This window comes from Dioscorea cayenensis, chromosome 15 (genome assembly GCF_009730915.1).
Source record: "Dioscorea cayenensis subsp. rotundata cultivar TDr96_F1 chromosome 15, TDr96_F1_v2_PseudoChromosome.rev07_lg8_w22 25.fasta, whole genome shotgun sequence".
Taxonomy (NCBI): domain Eukaryota; kingdom Viridiplantae; phylum Streptophyta; class Magnoliopsida; order Dioscoreales; family Dioscoreaceae; genus Dioscorea; species Dioscorea cayenensis.
The window spans coordinates 5,323,844-5,344,031 of record NC_052485.1 but is presented as its reverse complement, the minus strand read 5'-3'; the positions used below and the strand labels follow the sequence as shown (position 1 = coordinate 5,344,031).

The following is a 20,188-nucleotide window of genomic DNA, read 5'->3' as shown; positions in this document are numbered from 1 at the left end:
GATGCCTCCACCGCTACGGCCATGTCATCAACGGCTGACAGACTCAGTGAGCGAGATCACCACGATGGTGTTGCTATTGCTTTCATCGTCACCGCCGTGGAGACAGAGGCGATTGTTCTCCCTCTTTTCGCAAGTCTCTCTCGAATGTGGCCGCCTTTGAAACGATCTTCCCGACGACGTCGCCGTCGCCAAATTCGACGCCCGCTCGTCCCCGGTGCTCAGCTTTTTCGAGGGACGGCGCAATGGCCGGAACGCCCCTTCCGCCGCCTCACACGAGCCGGCAAGTCGAGGAAACCTCGGTCATCAATATCTCGGTACGCCTCGCATAAGAGTTGCAGCGTGACATCTTTCGCCTAATGTCACCGCGGGCCGCCACGGCCGGAGGGCCGCCACGGTCGTGGGGACTCGCCGCCGTGGTAGCTGTTGCACCGCGGGTAGGGGAGGGCTCCCGGCCGAGGAACGCGTGCGCGGGTGGGCGTGGAAGTAGGAGAACGGCGGCCCAGCCACAGCACGATAGAGGCCGCCTCCTCATCCCCGCCTTCGAGCAAGTGGTTCCCGAGCAACGGCATCCATCCGCTTCAGTCGGGCGCCAACAAATATTTCTTCTTCAAGATTCACGGAACCACCAGAAACTAACATATGTAAACCAAACAATTTCAAATGAGATCATTCATTTTAAACTATAAAAACTATATATTTAAACGTTATAGAATATAATTAAACGGAGAACAAAAAAATTTAAACCAAGATGTAATAAGAGTTAAACGGTAAATACTAAAAGTTAAACGCTAAATAAAATGTTTAAACATTAAAGACTTATGTTAAACATTGTCCATGATTTATTACCTCTTTTCCATCGAGCTGACGACAAGCTCGTTTCTCACCGTCGCTTGCTTCCCGTAAGTACTTTCACCAGTAAAGCACAGATCCTGGGATCTCGTCGAAACGGACTTTCTTCCCCTGCTCCGGCCACCGTAGAAACCGGACGCTAAGCGCGACCGAGCAACCCTTAATGTATCTCGTGTCGGTCTTCTTCCCGCAAGATCTATCTCGCACTCGCGGCCGCCAGGAATATCCTCCATAAGCCACTTCAGTGCCGCTCGCGCCTACGCCGTATCGCCCCACGGCCGGTAGATCATCGACGTAATCAACGATCCAGCTCGAACCGAGCATGATGTATTTGGGAAGAGGATCGTCCCCATGAGGTACACCATCGAGTTTGACAAAAATTATCTTCTTCTCCCTCTCGTCGAACAAGTTGCACTCGCAGTGCTCTCGATGGAGTCTCCGTGCTCTCGTGAGGTCTTTGATAGATACCGCCTTCTCGACCGACCCGGGTTTTTCTTCTTCGAAAGACCACCGCTCGCCATCGCAACGCAGTACTCAAGAACGAGGGCCACATCTCGAGGTCCGAAACTCAGCAGCTTTTCCCCGATCCCGAATTTATCGATGCGACCATCGCATCTTTGCAAAAAGAGAATCAAGAAGGGCCCTCTCTGGTATACGGCTTCCAACTTTCGAAATCGTCGCAAACGGTGTCCTTCGAATAATCTCCCAAAGGTCGAGGGGTCATGTTAACTTTTCAATTCAAATTTAAGGTCTCCACAACCGCTGTCAAAATAGCAACGCCCATTAACTAGGGTCGACCGCCATAATCACAAGCTCGCGATAATAACAACACATTCAACACGCAGATCGATAAAAAGTTTGCGGAAATATAAGGTTTTAAACCCGTAGAACTCTCGCTTATTAAACAGTAGATATAAAATGTTAAACAGAGACCCATTTTGTTAAACAGAGACGAGAATACTTTGAACAGAGACAACAAATGTTAAAACTCAGAACATCTCATTTCTAAACGTCAACCTCATTTCAGTAAAACTCAGAACTATATCAAACGAAACGGAAATGTACATTATAAATATTACACAAATCATAACAATCGAAAAAAACTATTTTCGATAGTGTATACATACTGAAAATGCAAAACAAAACAAAAACCCCTAGCCGAGAAATCTCCCCGCAGACTAACAAAAACCCCACCGAGAAACTCTCGCAGACTTCAATATCTTCCAACAAAAACGGGAGCACAAAACAAAACCGAAAAAAATCTTTCAGAATGTAACAGCTTAACATAAAACCATACTCAATACCTTAGATCGCAAACCCGATGAAATGCCAACTAGTCACAGGGGACTTCTCCTTCGAGATACCGGTGGAAAGGGAAAAGTCGATGAAATGCTAATTACAGAGGCTTCACGTAGAGACAACTTCGAGACACTGAAACGGAAAAGTCAAGACGTGAGTCGAGAAAAGCAATTAAACGGCTCCAATAAATTCGCTCTCTGGGGTTACCCTACGGAAAACCCCCACTTCCTCCTCAAATCGCCGAGATGGTCAGCAGCCCACGACTCCCCATGCAAGGGCATTTTTCGTCCAAAAATTTGAAACTCACTCCGCTCACATCCGCTACAGGGGTTTGGGGGTTTGAAAAACATAGACTTTTAAAAAGGAGGGGGTTTTTGGGGATTGCAAAACTAACGGGGTGTTTTTGGCAATTTTACAAACTTAAAGGGTTTTTTTGGCAATTTCCACAAAAAATAATCGTGCTAAAAATATTTAGATGTTTTAGTATTAGATCTTTTACGTGAGATTTTTTTTTGGATAAAATTACATAAGATTTTTTATTCTATTGTGAAGAAGAGTTCAAACCTCAACTTATACAAAGTGAGAATACATTTGTGTTGAGATGTTGACTCTATGTTTATGCATGCTCGGGACATGGTTTGTCCATATTTATTCAAAAATAAATAAATAAATAAATAATCATTCGACTATTATTATTATTATTATTTTTTTACAATGCGGATATGCACTATACAAAGACTCAATTTTCTTCTTAACCATCTATTAAGAGTCAAATTCTCGACCTCTTACATAAGAGTCAAATATCTTTTATTACTCGATAATTACTAGGGTAGCTTCTTTTTTTTTTTTTTCAAAACACATTAGATATTAATATTCAGATGTGATTTTAAAATTTATGAATTTTTGAAAATTCATTTAATTTTCAGAGTTAAATAATTCACCGATTTAATATTATTTTTATTATCTATCAACACTAAAAAATACTCATTTAATTATAAAAATAATTATAGTTTTTTTAAGAAAAGAACAACCGCTTTATACATCAAGGGCACACACAGACCAGAAATTAATCATCCAGCTCATAAACCCTCAGCCGTGGAAGAGGGATTGGGCTACAATCTTGCACTCATAATTAGTGACCCGTTACCATTATTGTATTTAGTAAATTTTGAACTAAAGTTTTTTTTATTGTCTTACCCTCGTTTTTCGTAATAAAACTAAATACCACTAGACTTAGTAGACTATGAACCCTTTGGTAATTATAGTTTTTTGGTTCAAAACAAAAATTAAATTAAATTAATGATCAAAATCTCATGACTTCCGGATTTTTTTCATTTAGCGGGTTCGGATCCGGGTTCGGGTTCAGAAGGAATCCGAATAGATATGCTGCTCTAACGCTACAACGTACCGCTTCGAGCCTCTCTCTCTCTCTCTCTCTCGCTCTCGCTCTCGCTCTCCGAAAGCCTCCGATACTCTTCAGCTCCGGAGAGATTAGAGATCTCTTCTCGTTCTCCTGATCCGAGAGCGAGGTCTCTGCATTGCCAAGTGGAAATCGTGTTCGTTGTTCAGGTTTTTGAAAGGATCAATCGTGTTTTTCCAAGATGAATAACCTTCTCACGGTGCTTCTCTTCTCTATCTGCCCTAATCTTCATTTATTTGTTTATTTTTGCTGAATTTTTTTATGTATATGTTTCTATATGAATTTATATGATGAAATTTTGGGGTTGATTGACATTTCGATGGATCTGGTTGGTTTTACGTGTGGGTAATTTTGGGGAGGCAAGAGAGCATGTTGTACCGGATGAATTAGGGTTCGGGAATGTGTTTTCACGGCAATGTATGAGGAGGCTAGAGGTTTTTGAGGAAGTGGAAATTATCAGTTTTCTAATTTATATATTAATTGGCTAGTTTTACAAAGAAATTGTATACATTTACAAAACCTTAAAGCTGAAGAATTTCAAGATTTACTAACGATATGGTAAAGTTGTCAATATTAATATTCTTTTTTTGTAAATACTGAGATTTGATCAAATTTAAGGGATTTAAATGTGCTGTCACTGACGTAATTGATTTACTACAATGATAAAGTGAAAGAATGTTTGTATGCTAAGTTTTGGAGAACATCTGATGGTAGTAGTGTTTAAAACTACTTGATTCATTGATTTCAGGGTTCTACACTTCTCAAAGTTGGTGCCTTTTTTATGCTTACCGTAGTTCTGATTCCTGAATGCATTTGATGTCAAAAATAGTTGCATGTCTTGAATGTTTATCTTGGAACGGTACTAAAGTTCAGCTGTAATTTGCTACATTGCCACATTAGCTTTGGTTTTTTTTTTTTTTATGTTTGTGCTTGTTAACAATTTTTCCAAGTTTGAGTTCCTTCTGATCAACATGCTACTCTATAGTTATCCTTCTTTGGATTAACGGGTGAAAATTGAGCATTGATGCCAATATTTTTCTCAATGGCAATGTTCTGACTGACAGGATTCATTTGAACTCCCACGTGGACAAGATTCAAGAGAAGGAGATATTGAATTAGGAATGCAAGGCCCGAATCCTGGAGACACAAGTTTAGATGGTTTCTTCAAGCAGGTAGCTATCGGTATTTTCCAATCATTTTAATGTGTGTGTCTGTTTAGTTCTCATGGCTTTGTCAACTTTTTTTTTTAAAATCAATTTACTTCCATAATTGATTCTTTATTAGGTTCAAGTAATTGAGAAACAAATCGAGAAGTTGTCCAAATTATCAACAAAACTTCAGGTATGCTTCTTACAACCTTATATATAAGGGCCCTGCTCCTTGTCACAATGCAATGGTACTATATTCATATATATCAAATTGTAATTCAAAATAAATGTTGAGAGTTCATTTTGAATGGAAAATTTTAATTGTTCCAAGAACATGGCATTCTGTTATGTTTGTATTTGAAGCTTCAAATTCCAATTCCTCGCCTAGTCAAAACTGCCATCATCAAGATGGCAAGTTCCCTTCTGTTATGAACTTGCTTGCTACATCTACAGAATGCACATGAGGAGTCAAAGGCGGTTACAAAGGCATCTGCTATGAAAGGTACTGCCATTCTGTACCTCAGTGGTAACTGTTTGATTTTCGCTATCCATTATATGCTGTGGTAATTCTTAGCATAGCTATCTTTTTTGACACTATTTGCAGGAATCAAACAACGCATGGAGAAAGACATTGATGAAGTGGGAAAGATTGCATTAGCTGCCAAATCAAAACTTGAAGAACTAGATAGAGATGTATGCCAATTCCAAACTTAAGTTATTATGTTCTTTTCCTTTATTTTAGGTCCTGAGTAATAGTTTGGAATAAAGATTAGTCTTATTTTTTAATATATGTATCTATACTTAATAATTAATTTTTGAAAAAAATATCGAGAAAGTGGAATTTCAATATTTAACTATTTAGTTTTTACTAGTATTAATTAAGTAAAACATTTATTTTCTAATCAAAAGATTCCACACTTTATCCCCCAACCAAGCACAACCTTAGTTTTCCATTTACATTATTAATACTAACTGAACACCATGCAACATATTTGCAAGTTCTTATTGTGAAAAGAGTTATCTTAGGAAGTCGGAATTAAGTCATAAAAATATTTTCTCATATTCAGCTGAATTTAATGTACCACCTGAACTGTTGTGGAATAAATATAATTTCTTTTGTTTATTAGATCTGTAACTTTCCACTTTCCAGTGAGAAACTTTATCTAATACTTGTTATTTTTGTTTAATTTCTAGTTGCTATTTGCTATTTGCTTTTACTGCTTTTGTTAACTTGAAGATTCTCATGAAATATTGATTATGCTTTAATGCCATTTTTGTAGAATTTGAATAGTAGGCAGAAGCCAGGATGTGGGAAGGGCTCCAGTGTGGACCGATCCAGAACTGCTACGACAGTGTACAGCAATATCAGTCTTTACTTCATATATGGGTTCACAATTCACACACACACACCATGCAAGATCATCTGAGATAGTCAGAGCTATTCTTGTATACAGCCTTATTACTCCTTTCTTCATATATGGATTCACACATAAAAATGCTCTCTTCCAGGATAATCTCAGTTAATTATTGCTGGTTTTGCTACACTAAGAAGGTTGCTTGTTGGCAACCTGATAAGGCAGTAAACTTAAGTCTCCTAGTTCATAATCTTATTTGGGCCTAATACAGTTGCTGCTGTTTTTAATTTCTTATTCAATGACTACAACTATAATTGCAGTGCCTTGAAGAAGAAGTTGAAAGAGAGAATGTCTGAGTTCCAGGTAACAGTTTCTTGTGATGTTTGTTCTGTTGGGCTTGTTATCCATTTCTTATATTTTCTACTTTAAGGGACACTCGAAGTACCTGATAAAGAAACGTTTCTAAAGATAAGTAAAAAGTCCACAAGCAAAACAAATAATGAAAATGGATATGGGAATTCTTAGTGCTTGAAGAAGGGCATTCAAAGTAGGAGAAATTTAAGAGGGGTTTCAACTTTTAACTTAAGAATATCATGTGAGATACCAAAAAAAAATTATAGTTTTGGATTTCATATATTTAAATGTGTTCATTTTGCAATGTAGGAATTACGGGAAATGATACAGCAGGAATATCGGGAGGTTGTAGAGAGAAGGGTATTTACAGGTCTATTCAGTACTGAAACTTGGCAAAGTCTTGTATTGACTTTGGTTATGCTTTTTTATAAACTTGTTTATTGTATTTTTTTTCTTTGGGGTTTTGTCTGAACAGTTACTGGTAACCGAGCTGATGAAGAGGTTAGCTTATCTTTTATGAAAAATTGAATGTGTTTACTTTTCGATATAAGCATATACTGAATATGTTCGACAATGGTTCAATAGACTATTGATCGGTTGATAGAGACTGGAAATAGCGAACAAATATTTCAGAAAGCCATTCAGGAACAAGGGCGTGGCCAGGTTCAGTGACATTTTAAAATGAAGTTCTTCAAATTTTCTAAGTGTTTATCTCAGCATTTGACATTCATTTTTTGTTCAATTTTTGATAGCATTGCTGTGAATCTTGACTAAAGTTAAAATCATTTCTTTCTGATTGCAGGTAATGGATACCCTTGCAGAAATCCAGGAGCGGCATGATGCTGTTAAAGAAATAGAGAGAAAGCTTCTCGAGCTTCAGCAGGTAAACATGGTTTGATATTGTTAGAAGACATTGGTTTCTCTTTTATGCCAGCATAGCTTGATTTAGAAATCTTTGTGAGTTCATTGACATTGTAAACTCCATTCGTTATCATGTTCATACCTGAATACTTTTTAAGCCTGCAAAGTGCTAGCTTAACTATCAGCAAAGCTTCAAACTTAAAACTTATCTAATAAATCTGTGTTTAAAAGGTAAATTTTGATATTTATTCTAATATAGTAAGACAGAAAATTAGCATACCAAAAATATCTTTCTGGCTGTCAATGCATTAATCAACCAATATACTGCTTGACCTTCCATTAAGTCAGTATTCTTGAATTTGTCTTAAACATGTAAGCAATGCTTTTTCAATCTGCACTTCAAAAGGTTGGGTAAACATGCATTGACCAAGAAAACTTTTTGGGAGCCATCAGCACTCCACAGTGGGTGTTTAGTAAGGTTAGAAACAAAAGAACCCGGATACCCACGATTTAAACATGGTCTAAGTGGTTAAAAATGCAAAGCTTATCCATCTTGAATGATTTGATCCTGCTGCTAGATCATGCCTATCACAGTAATGGTTTTCTCAATGAGAAACTGAACCACAAAGCTGCGGTTTCTATCAAAATATTGCTTAAGATTTAATATGAGTTGATTTGCCAGTATTGGTGTTGCTTTCAGAAGTCATTGTGTTTCCAGCGACCTTTATCATTGCATATGCTTTATAATTTATGCATTGTACCATATGATCATTTATTGATTTAGACAAACATGGAATGTTTCGGCTTTCAATTTTAGATTTTCTGTGGGTGATATTTTCTAATACATCTTTCATGTAGATTTTTGTTGACATGGCTGTGTTGGTTGAGGCACAAGGTGACATGCTGGATAACATTGAATCTCAGGTATGTTCTAAGTCTCCTATGGTACTTATATTCCAATACACATTACACAGTTGCAAAGGAATATGTAACTTTATTTTTCAATTTTACAGAATCTCTTAACTCAATATGTACTCATAATGTATATTCATATTAGGTCTGCAGAAAGATACCACCAAACAAACAAACAAACAACAAGCCACTCAAAATTCTTTTGGAATTGTTTTGCTACCTATGCTGAATTTCTTATTTCCATCGATTCTACTGATAACTAATGACATTTTTAACTAGATAACACCTTCGATCTTGATGATTATATTTTGTTTTCATTTATCACATCTTGAAATATATATATATATATATATATAAACTTGTCTTCTCCACAGGTTTCTAGTGCTGTGAACTATGTACAGACTGGTTCAGCTGCTCTTCAGAAGGCAAAGAAACTACAAAAGAACTCGCGCAAGTGGATGTGCATAGCCATATTTATCCTACTGGCAATAGTTATCATCATTGTTGTTGCTGTGCTTAAACCATGGAGCAAGAATTGATAGGATGTGTCCTATGTAAATTACCGTGGTCGAATATGTCAGTGGCACTGTTTCATACTCGAGTTCAAATTGTTCTATTTTTTTATGACTTGTGTGTTGTGACCCAGCATTTTTTTATAGCAAATTGAGTGTGAACATAAAATGATGCTTTAATGAAAAACTACAGCAGCAGTAGCAGATGGTGTGTTCTGGTGATTTTTCAATTTTGGCATCAAAATGAAATCAGTGTGCATGTACAGGGGCTTCAAATATTTAGAAACCCGCATAACTTAATAACCAAGCACAAAGTTTGCCTTTCGTTTGTACAAGCGGTAAAAACCATTATGGATGATGGATTGTCTGGAAATTATAGGCAATGTTGAAAATACAAATATTACGTTATTCACAATGAGCTTAATGGCAACAAACATTCCAAAAGTCCCAAAAGTCCTGAAGATGCACAAGAGGACCTTTAGTTGATGCAATACTTCATTCATCAATCTCTAATGGCTTAAAATGCTTGCCATCTAAAAGATATGTCCCAATTGCTAAACTAACAGTCCATACATCTTTTAGTTTTTTTTGCAACAATCCTGTATTTTTAAGATGCAAATCAATCATAAAATTATATAATGATACGATATTCTATAATGATATGACGGCTTAATTAATTGTACCTTCCCACATCTCCAGTCTTGATTTGACCGGTGTTAATTCTCAGTGAAGGCATGTACGCCGCGGTCTTTAATGCCACTGGTGCTTCGACGATGATGATCGGAGAGCCTATTTGAAGCTCTGCATGTCCACCTGAAGATTGGCATCTTGTGACTAAACTCAGAGTCCTGGATTGCCTGTTTAGATGAGGCCAGGGAAGCTCGGGAGGCAGAGTTGTAGTGCCAAGAGGCATTGGCATTGGCATGAGTTTGATGGAGAACATAAGATAAGAGTGCTGACCATAAAGTGTTGAGCATTTGTGGTTCTCAAACAAGAACTAAGGTCATTGCTATTGTTGATTTTTGCCCTTGGCTTTATGCATAAATGATAAAAAAAAAAAGATAAATTAAATATTGTGATTTTTTTTAAGGTAGTAAATGTATTTATTTATTTATTTATTTTTGAAAAATGTGGATAAATCAATTCAATTAAGATAAGAAAGTACAACAAAAACCCCACGAGCAGTTTCACGAAAGGAACAAAACAACAATAAACCCAAATACCACTGAGATATGGTAGAGCGAGACAACAATAAAACAAAGGAAGAAGAACTACAGCAGCATTTCTTATATTTGTTTTTAGGATGGTAGCACTTTTACAGCAGATCCATGTTTTAAAAATTGTAATTACATTCCACAAAAACAATAAACCCTAAATGAAGCCTTACCTCTTTTTTTAAGTTTTTCATATTTTTCTCTTTTAGGTTTAGGTTGTTTTTCTCTCTTTGATATTTGGTTGAACAATAAGCTTCTTTACTGTCAATTTGTTATGAGTTATGGTTGAGATCAAGCAAAAAGAATGTGCTAGAATCTAAGATCTTAATGCCTCATTTAGGACCTACATGGTATTGGATTAGATTGTGTATTTTGTGAGTCATGAACTTGCCATTCTTTTTTTGCTTTTAGTTAGAAAATGCTTGTTCAATGATATAATTTCCCACCAATTGTTTCTTTATTTGTGTACTTAGGTTTTGAAAAACAGCCATCCATGTTTATGGATCTTAGCTAGAATTCATGAATATCAAGTAGCATGTTGATTAGTTCTTATTATATGTGCTTGCACGTATTTACTCTGTTATCTATTTGACATTGTAAATAAACATTTGATGTTATTATTCTTATGTTGATGTTGTTAAGATATGGTTTAATTTCCTTTGGTATGTTGGACATACATTTCCTTATCTTTTAGACTTTCTTTGACTCTTGCATTTTGATGACTTAGGTGGGATTGCCTACCAGGCTCAATCAGTGGTGGGCTGGTGTTCCATTCATCACTTCCGTGTAGTAATTGTGTGTTTAGCTATCTACTTGGTTTGTTTACTTATCGGTTATGACTCCTTTTATGAGATATGCTTCTTGCCATCCAAAGTGGTTTCGGGATTCCAAGGTATTTCTCAACTTCTTTTGTTTATACTTATGCAAGGCAATGAGCATGAAAAGTTATGTGCAAATTTGGCACGGCACGATCACTGTCACCATAACACAATGTCATGAATGTCGAGTGATTAAGTGTTGATAAACATCTATGATGTAAATTCCTGAAAAGCAAGCATGATGTGTATTTTTCATTTATATGTATTTAAATTGTTGCATTGTATGCTAGTATAACTTGTTGTAGACCTAAAAGGAAGTTTGTGATATATCTCACTTGATTAAGATTAAGATTGACATGTTTTTACAATTTGAAGTTCATTGACACTGCTACATTGCCATATGAATTGCCAAATATCCAACAAATAAAAAATGATAATGAAAATAAAAAACAAAAAAACTTAGGTACTGGATATCTAGGGGAAACTATGGCCAACTGTTGACTAGCTAGACTTTATTGTCTGTTTCCAAGCTCATGAACTGCTAGTGTAAAACTTCTGTTAGTCCTATTTTTGTGTGAATAACTTATTTATATCGTTCTCAACATAAACCAGACCATAAACTTAGTAATCCATGACCTGACACAAAATAGGCCATTCTTAGGTCCCAGACTCCAGACAGAATTCTCTGTACCGTAGGAAAGGAAGTGCATATAGCTGCATCATAAAATTACCATATAGGTGACTTTAAATATGTTACAGAGTATTCAAATGCAATAAAGGAAATGCATGATCTCCAGCCATAACTTCAGATGGGATCTTCCCAAATCATATGATTTACCTCAATATTTTATTAGCAGTTATAGAATTATTCAGTGGTCTTATTATTTGGAATAATTTTGATGGCCTTACTATTTATCTCATGGTTTTATGATGACTATCTGATCTCTTGTCATTTAATGAAAATAGCCTTTTTCAGAATTTTTTGTTTGAATGTGCTTTTTATTTCCTTTTCCAGTACACAGGATTTATACAGCAGTCCTTTTCCATGGATCACTACTGCATGTTGTTTTCAATATGTTGGCTTTGGTACCTCTTGGCACAGAATTGGAAAGGATCATGGGATCTGTTCGCCTCTTGTATCTTATCTTTTTGCTTGCTACGAGCAATGTCGTTTTTCACCTTATCATTGTTCTGGTCGTGGGGCACAATCCTATTAGCTCTACCTTATATCTAATGCAAGAGTGTGAGATAGGGTTCTTTGGAATCTTATTTTCATTTATTGTCATTGAGACCAACCTCAGCGGAGCCCAATCTAGAAGGTCTGTTATTTTAATTATAGAGAAACAATTCTGTTTATTTATTATTTCATTTATTTCATATGGACTGCTCAGTTCTTTGATGTGTAGATGCTTCTGCCCTACTGTTATTCTTGATATGCAGTTATCTGCAATCATGTCTAGTTTTGGTCATTCTGTGCAACTTTTTATTGCTATTGTTGATTTTTTTTGTTTTCTTGCCCTTGGTTTTATGCATAAATAATAAAAAAAATTAAACATTGTGATTTTTTTAAGGTAGTAAAATGTATTTTTTTTTTTAAATGTGAATAAACCAATTCAATTAAAATAAGAAAGTACAACAAAACCCCACAACAAGCTCACAAAGGAGCAAAACAATAACAAACTACCTACCACTAGATATGATAAGAAAGAAACCGAGACAACAATAAAACAAAGGAAGAAGAACCACAACGGAGAGAGGGACAAGAAGCCCCTAAGGCGGCCAACCAACTCGAAGCCTAGTCCCGTACTCGGATCATGTACCTCCTCAGCAGGCTGAGTTTTCCCGAATGCCTCCACTCGAGGGTCTAAAAACTCCAAGCTCCTTTTGACAATAGAGATCGCGTTCTCAAACTTCTCTCTAAGACCCTCATCGACTTCCCATAATGTATTTATTTTTTTCTTCGAAATAAAAGAGTTTTCTTTATTTTATTACTTTAGTTTGTGTTGAGGTTAACACTGTTTTATTTATACGTATATAGTTAATATTAAAGACTTATGTAGCTGTTAGCATTGTTTAATTTTATCTTTATTATAAAATAAAGTTTTGGTTCCATTTTATATAATAGAAATATATATAAAAAAACATAAATTTGATCTAACGGACAAGAAATAAACTATTTTTTTTCTTTACTTTCATTCCAAAAATTTTTATTTTATGCATTTATTATAAATTTTTAAAGAAAATTAAATTATAATTTTATTTTTTTTTTCAGATGTCAAAAATAGAGAAATATTTTCCAAATGGAATAGTCCATTCTTGAAGTAAATTTTGCAAAAGACACCCCTCAATTCGAGATGAGGCCCAACATCGTCACCGAGGTAAGAAGGGGAAGAGCAATCCCTAGATCTCTCTCTGATCCATTCGTTCAACCATTTTTATTTTTATTTTTTCTTGAAATGCTTATATTTGAGTTTGTTTTCGATGGATTTTTTTGTTGATTTTTTATTCTTGAGGCTGTGATCACGCAAAGAGTTGTGAATTTGGGTAATCTATGTAGAATACCCTATTTAGTCCCTCTAATTAGGGGTGAGCAAAAAAATCCGGATATGATGATCTGATCCGATATCCGGTTTTTTTATCTAAAAAAGTACCCGATCCGAAAAAGAGGGTCGGGTACCGGTCCGAATTTTTAAGGTGAAAACCGGATCGGATACGGGTCGGGATAAATTAAAAACCAGGTATCCGAATCCGATTCGGTTTTTAATATATTCATTTATATATATATATATATATATATATATATATATAATTAGATATAGATATATAATTAGATATAATAAATTTAAATTTTATATGGTTTAAAAAGTAAAAAAGAAAAAAAATCAAAATCCCTCATTTAAACCCTTTAGTTTAAATTTTCCAAATCCCTCATTTAAACCCTCTAAGATATTTTTTTTTCTTTTTTACTTTTTAGACCATATAAAATTTAAATTTATTATATATATATATATTAATAAATTTAAAATTTTACAAGGACGTAAGTAGAAAAAAAAATTAAAATCCCTTGTTTAAATACTTAAAGAGTTACTTATATAGTTACATTATTATATATATATATATACATATTAATAAATTTAAACTCTTATAGGGTTAAAAGTAAAAAGAAAAAAATTTCAAATCTTTATGTCTAAGATCGATGAAACTCTTTATTATTTTTTTGAATTTTTTTGTGGGGAGAATAATGTAAGATTTTAATCCTCTTTATAAGTTACAAGTTTCTCATATTTGTTTTTTTTATGAATGTTGATGTTGTTATATAAAAAAAAAATCCATGGAGTAGATGAAACTTAATTTGGATCCGGATATCCGATATCCGATCCGGTTTAAACCGGGTACCCGATTTTTAGTATTCGGTTTAAACCGGGTCGAATACGGGTCAAGCTTTTGCTGATCCGAAAAACCGGGTACGGATCGGTTTTGAAAACCGGGTCGGGTACCCGGTTTTGCTCACCCCTCCCTCTAATATAGTTAGTCTGTCCTTTTGTTGATTCTAGATATAATACCCTATTTAGTCCCTCTAATATAGTTAGTCTGTCCCTTTGGTCCCTCTAATATGATTTGTCCCTAAGAGGTCCATGTATTTTAATTTTTGAAAAATATAAGTCCCTCTCTCTAATATAATTTATCTACAGGAAGTCCTTATGAGGATTTATATTTCTCAAAAATTAAAATACAGAAACTTCCTAAGTATAAATTATATTAGAGGGACCAAAGGGGCAGACTGACTATATCGAGAGGTTGTAGAGAGAAGGGTATTTACAGGTCTACTCAGTACTGAAACTTGGGAAATACTTGTCTTGACTTTGGTTATGCTTTTTAATAAACTTGTTTATTGTATTTTTTTCTTTGGCTTTTTATCTGAACAGTTACTGGTAACCGAGCTGATGAAGAGGTTAGCTTATCTTTTATGAAAAATCGAATGTGTTTACTTTTCGATATAAGCATAACCTGAATATGGTTAACAATGGTTCAATAGACGATTGATCGGTTGATAGAGACTGGAAATAGCAAACAAATATTCCAGAAAGCCATTCAGGAACAAGGGCATGGCCAGGTTCAGTGACATTTTAAAATGAATTCTTCAAATCTTCTTGTGTTTATCTCAGCATTTGACATTCATTTTTGTTCATTTTTTTATAGCATTGCTGTGAATCTTGACTATAGTTAAAATCATTTCCTTCTGATTGCAGGTAATGGATACCCTTGCACAGTGCGGAGCTAGAATTTAAAGATTAGGGAGCAAATTAAAAAATAATTAATTAATTAATTAATTAAAAATTTTATATTTTTAAATTTTATTTATATGATAATTTATAGTTTAGTTTATAAAAATTAGATGTTTAAAAAACTCTACTAAAAATGTAATTTTATATATTATATAAATTAATTTGTAAAAAAATTTAAAACTAAAACATAAATTTAAAAAAAATGCTACATAAAGTAATTTATAAAATATTAATAAATCAAATAATAAAATTTTGATAATATTATTTTAAAAAAATATTATGTTTTAGATTTTTTTTAATAAAAGTGACAAGTGTTGTATAGATTTGGGGTTTGCGTACTGAATAAAATTTAATTTTTTAATTCATGCGGATGAAAAGTTTGGGCTACAAACCTACACTCACAACCACAACCGATGTCAACCCGTTTCTATTATTGTTTTTAATGAGTTTTAAACTAGAGATATTGTCAAGCACTATTACACTATAAGTTTTTTTTTTTTGTTATTTTAGACTATAAAAAATTAATTTTTTAAAAAATAAAAATAAAAAAATAGAGAGAGATAACTTTAAAAAATAAAAATAAAAAACTTAGAAAGAATGAGATAGAGATAAGAGGCCGGAAGAGAGAGAGGGGAAAAGAGGGGGGAAATGAGATAGGGAAATGAGATAACTTAGAAAGAATGAGATAGAGATAGGATAGGAGGCCGGAAGAGAGAGAGAGAGACGGCGGGCGAGGGGCAAGGGGGGGCGGCCGGAAAGAGAGAGTCTATGGAAAAAGGGAGAAAGAGAGAAGGGGGAGGGGGGCCGCAGGCGTCAGGGGGGGCGGCCGCCCCCCTTGCCCCCCCTCTCCCTCCGGCCCTGCCCTTGCAGAAATCCAGGAGCGGCATGATGCTGTTAAAGAAATAGAGAGAAAGCTTCTCGAGCTTCAGCAGGTAAAACATAATTTGATGCTGTTAGAAGACATTGGTTTCTCTTTTATGCCAGCATAGCTTGATTTAGAAATCTTTGTGAGTTTACTAACATTGTAAATTGCATTTGTTATCATGTTCTTACCTGAATCCTTGGTAAGCTTGCAAAATTCTAGCTTAACTATCAGCAAAGCTCCAAACTTAAAACTTATCTAATAAGTCTGTTTTTAAAAAGGTAAAATTTGACATTTATTCTAATAAAGTAAGACAGAAAATTATCATACCAAAAATATCTTTCTGGTACCTGTCAATGCATTAATCAACCAATATACTGCTTGACCTTCTATTAAGTCAAGAAATTCCTTTATTCTTGAATTTGTATTAAACATGTAAGCAATGTTTTTTCAATCTGCACTTCAAAAGGTTGGGTACACATGTCTTGACGAAGAAAACTTTTTGGGAGCCATCAGCACTCCACAATGGGTGTTTAGTAATGTTAGAAACAAAAGAACCCTTATACCCACGATTTAAACATGGCCTAAGTGGTTAAAAATACAAATCTTATCCATCTTGAATTATTTGATCCTGCTGCTAGGTCATGCCTATCACAGTAATGGTTTTCTGAATGAGAAACCGAACCACAAAGCTGTGGTTTCTATTAAAATATTGCTTAAGATTTAATATGTGATGATTTACCAATCTTGGTGCTGTTTTCAGAAGTCATTGTGTTTCCAGTGACCTTTATCATGGCGTATGCTTTATAGTTTGTGCGTTGTACCACATGATCATTTATTGATTTAGACAAACATGGAATGTTTCGGCTTTCAATTTTGGATTTTCTGTGGGTGATATTTTTCTCGTTTATCTTTCATATAGATTTTTGTTGACATGGCTGTGTTGGTTGAGGCACAAGGTGACATGCTGGATAACATTGAATCTCAGGTATGTTCTGAGTCTCTCTTATGGTACTTACATTCCAATACACATTGCACAGCTTCAAAGGAATTTGCAACTTTATTTTCTAAATATTAAGGAATCTCTAAACTCAATATGTACTCATAATGTAAATTCATATTAGTTTTGCAGAAAGATACTATCCAAAAAAAAAAAAAACTTAAAATTCTTTTGGAACTGTTTTGCTACCTATGCTATTCTACTGAAAACTTTTGACATTTTCAACTAGATAACACCTTCGATCTTGATGATTTTATTTTGTTTTCCTTTATCACATCTTGAAATATAAATATATATAAACTTGTTTTCTCCACAGGTTTCTAGTGCTGTGAACTATGTACAGACCGGTTCAGCTGCTCTTCAGAAAGCAAAGAAACTACGGAAGAACTCGTGCAAGTGGATGTGCATAGCCATATTTATCCTACTGGCAATAGTTGTCATCATTGTTGTTGCTGTGCTTAAACCATGGAGCAAGAATTGATAGGATGTGTTCTGTGTAACTTACCGTGGTCGAATATGTCTGTGGCACTGTTTCATACTCGAGTTCAAATTGTTCTATTTTTTTATGACTTGTGTGTTGTGACCCAGCATTTTTTTATAGCAAATTGAGTGTGAAAATAAAATGATGCTTTAATGAAAAACTACAGCAGCAGTAGCAGATGGTGTGTTCTGGTGAATTTTTTTTTTTTTTAATTTTGGAATTAAAATGAAATCAGTGTGCATGTACAGGGGCTTCAAATATTTAGAAACCTGCATAACTTAATAGCCAAGCACAAAGATTGCCTTTTGTTTGTACAAGCAGTAAAAACCATTATGGATGTTGGATTGTCTGGAAATACTAAGCAATGTGGAAAATACGAATATAATGTTATTCACAATGAGCTTAATGCCCACAAACATTCCAAAAGTCATGAAGATGCACAAGAGAACCTTTACTTGATGCAATCCTTCATTCATCAATCTCTAATGGCTTAAAATGCTTGCCATCTAAAAGATACGTCCCAATTGCTAAACGAACCGCCCATACATCTTTCAGTTTTCTTGCAACAATCCTATATTTTTTAAGATGCAAATCAAACGTATATTATCATAAAATTATAATGATACAAAATTCTATAATGATACGATTGCTTAATTAATTGTACCTTCCCACATCTCCGGTCTTGATCTGACCAGTGTTTACTCTCAGTGAAGGCATGTACGCCGCGGTCTTTAATGCCGCTGGTGCTTCGACGATGATGACCGGAGAGCCTATTTGAAGCTCTGCATGTCCACCTGAAGATTCACATCTTGTGACTAAACTCAGAGTCCTGGATTGCCTGCTTAGATGAGGCCAGGGAAGCTTGGGAGGCAGAGTTGTAGTGCCAAGAGGCATTGGCATTGGCATGAGTTTGATGGAGAAAATAAGATAAGAGTGCTGACCATGAAGTGTTGAGCATTTGTGGTTCTCAAACAAGAGCTAAGGTCATTGCTATTGTTGATTTTTTTGTTTTTCTTGCATTTGGTTTTATGCATAAATAGATAAAATTAAATATTGTGATTTTTTTTTTATTTTGTTCAGTTAGTAAAATGTATTTATCTTTTTCTTTGAAATAAAAAAGTTTTCTTTATTTTATTACTTTAGTTTGTGTTGAGGTTTAACACTGTTTTATTTATACGTATATAGTTAATATTAAAGACTTATGTAGCTGTTAGCATTGTTTCATTTTATCTTTATTATATTAGAAATGGATATAAAAAAAAGGGCTTTTTTTCACTATAACCATCATCACCAAACTAACCATAAAATCATCACATCAACCTCATCTCATCACCCATGTGTTTTTAAAATATGAAATATTAGGTACTTTTTCAAAAACACCGTTCATTTTAAAAAAATACAAAAATATTTTTTTATTTTTTAAACCATTTTCTTAAGTTATAATTAATAAATATTTATTATTATTTTTTTAAAAACTAAAAAAATAAAATAATTTTTTAACTTGATTTATTTTCATGTTTTCATCCAGTACTGAGTTCACAGTTTTGGTAATCTGTTCCTGGACCAAAGATGATTCCACCTGTAGGACAACGGACTGCCGGTCGACCAAAGATCAGACGTAGACGCATGCACATGGATCGAAACCCTGATCCCAGTAGACATAATTTATGCTCTATGTAAACAAGCTGGACATTATAGAACTATTTGCTCAACACGGGATAGAAATATGTAATGTAAGAATATTAATAAATGTATTTTTATATTTGTACTTGAATGCAATTGTTGTTATCTAAACTACAAATAAGTTATTCGATCAAAATAATAATAAGTAAAAATAAGTTTTTAATAATATTATTAATTACTTAAAAATAAAAAGATATATAAACCAATAATAATAATGATATATTATTTAAAATAAATGCGGTTAAAAAAGTTTTAGTGTTTTTAAAAAAATAATAATATATATTTTAAAATAATATATCTTTTAAAATAAATCCAGTTAAAAAATTATTTTATATTTTTGGTTTTTTATAAAAATAATAATAAATATTTATTAATAATAACTTAAGAAAATTGTTTAAAAAATAAAAATATATTTGTTTTGTATTTTTTTTAAATATAGGGTGTTTTTGAAAAAATACCTAATATTTAATATTTTAAAAACACATGGGTGATACTAGGGGTGAGCAAAAAAAAATCCGGTTTTTTTACCCGAATTTTTTGGGTATCCGATCCGAAAAAAAAGGTCGGGTACCCGGTCCGAATTTTTAAGGTGAAAACCGGATCGGATACGGGTCGGGAGAAATTAAAAACCGGGTATCCATCCGGTTTTTAATATATTCATTTATATATATATATATATAGATAATTAGATATATAATAAATTTAAATTTTATATGGTTTAAAAAGTAAAAAAGAAGAAAAACCAAAATCCCTCATTTAAACCTTTAAGATAAATTTTTTTTTCTTTTTTACGTTTTAGACCATATAAGATTTAAATTTATTATATATTAATAAATTTAAAATTTTACAAGGGCGTAAGTAGAAAAAAATTAAATTCTCTCGTTTAAATACTTAAAAAGTTACTGATATAGTTATATTATATATATATATATACATATTAATAAATTTAAACTCTTCTAGAGTTAAAAGTAAAAGGAAAAAAAATTCCAAATCTTTATGTCTAATATTGGTAAAACTCTTTATTATTTTTGACTTTTTTTTTGTGGGGAGAATAATGTAAGGTTTTAATCCTCTTTATAAGTTACAAGTTTCTCATATTAGTTTTTTTTTTTTATGAATGTTGATGTTGTTATA

General features: G+C 33.8%; 4 protein-coding genes across 4 annotated transcripts; 2 read left to right on the top strand and 2 right to left on the bottom strand.

Annotated features, from left to right (window-relative positions):
• The first annotated feature begins 3,570 nt into the window (after nt 1-3,570).
• Nucleotides 3,571-8,932, top strand: LOC120277503 (syntaxin-132-like). The gene is made up of 13 exons (XM_039284367.1): nt 3,571-3,767; nt 4,633-4,740; nt 4,853-4,909; nt 5,170-5,218; nt 5,321-5,409; nt 5,997-6,070; nt 6,392-6,434; nt 6,735-6,795; nt 6,901-6,926; nt 7,011-7,088; nt 7,228-7,308; nt 8,145-8,210; nt 8,573-8,932. Exons 1-13 carry the CDS (start codon nt 3,750-3,752, stop codon nt 8,735-8,737), a joined length of 915 nt encoding a protein of 304 aa, XP_039140301.1. The 5' UTR covers nt 3,571-3,749; the 3' UTR covers nt 8,738-8,932.
• A 33-nt stretch (nt 8,933-8,965) lies between these two features.
• LOC120277502 lies at nt 8,966-9,694 on the bottom strand. Its single transcript, XM_039284366.1, has 2 exons — nt 9,394-9,694; nt 8,966-9,166 (listed from the first exon to the last, which is right to left on the bottom strand). Exons 1-2 carry the CDS (start codon nt 9,651-9,653, stop codon nt 9,007-9,009), a joined length of 420 nt encoding a protein of 139 aa, XP_039140300.1. The 5' UTR covers nt 9,654-9,694; the 3' UTR covers nt 8,966-9,006.
• Nucleotides 9,695-11,975: 2,281 nt separating this feature from the next.
• LOC120277623 (syntaxin-132-like) lies at nt 11,976-17,454 on the top strand. The gene is made up of 8 exons (XM_039284480.1): nt 11,976-12,061; nt 12,149-12,207; nt 14,669-14,694; nt 14,779-14,856; nt 14,967-14,992; nt 15,729-15,960; nt 16,813-16,878; nt 17,207-17,454. Exons 1-8 carry the CDS (start codon nt 11,976-11,978, stop codon nt 17,369-17,371), a joined length of 738 nt encoding a protein of 245 aa, XP_039140414.1. The 3' UTR covers nt 17,372-17,454.
• Nucleotides 17,455-17,629: 175 nt separating this feature from the next.
• On the bottom strand, nt 17,630-18,342 carry LOC120276973. The gene is made up of 2 exons (XM_039283713.1): nt 18,036-18,342; nt 17,630-17,942 (listed from the first exon to the last, which is right to left on the bottom strand). Exons 1-2 carry the CDS (start codon nt 18,275-18,277, stop codon nt 17,840-17,842), a joined length of 345 nt encoding a protein of 114 aa, XP_039139647.1. The 5' UTR covers nt 18,278-18,342; the 3' UTR covers nt 17,630-17,839.
• Between the last annotated feature and the right edge of the window lie 1,846 nt (nt 18,343-20,188).

Coding starts and splice junctions, on each gene's coding strand:
- LOC120276973 (XM_039283713.1), bottom strand. CDS start 18,277: ATGCCAATGCCAATGCCTCTTGGCACTACAACTCTGCCTCCCAAGCTT. Junction 17,943..18,035: donor AAGACCGGAGATGTGGGAAG/GTACAATTAATT, acceptor TAAAAAATATAG/GATTGTTGCAAGAAAACTGA.
- LOC120277503 (XM_039284367.1), top strand. Junction 4,910..5,169: donor AATTATCAACAAAACTTCAG/GTATGCTTCTTA, acceptor CTACATCTACAG/AATGCACATGAGGAGTCAAA. Junction 7,309..8,144: donor AGCTTCTCGAGCTTCAGCAG/GTAAACATGGTT, acceptor TCTTTCATGTAG/ATTTTTGTTGACATGGCTGT.
- LOC120277623 (XM_039284480.1), top strand. CDS start 11,976: ATGCAAGAGTGTGAGATAGGGTTCTTTGGAATCTTATTTTCATTTATT. Junction 14,993..15,728: donor TCATTTCCTTCTGATTGCAG/GTAATGGATACC, acceptor GAGATAGGATAG/GAGGCCGGAAGAGAGAGAGA. Junction 15,961..16,812: donor AGCTTCTCGAGCTTCAGCAG/GTAAAACATAAT, acceptor TCTTTCATATAG/ATTTTTGTTGACATGGCTGT.
- LOC120277502 (XM_039284366.1), bottom strand. CDS start 9,653: ATGTTCTCCATCAAACTCATGCCAATGCCAATGCCTCTTGGCACTACA. Junction 9,167..9,393: donor AAGACTGGAGATGTGGGAAG/GTACAATTAATT, acceptor GTGCATCTTCAG/GACTTTTGGGACTTTTGGAA.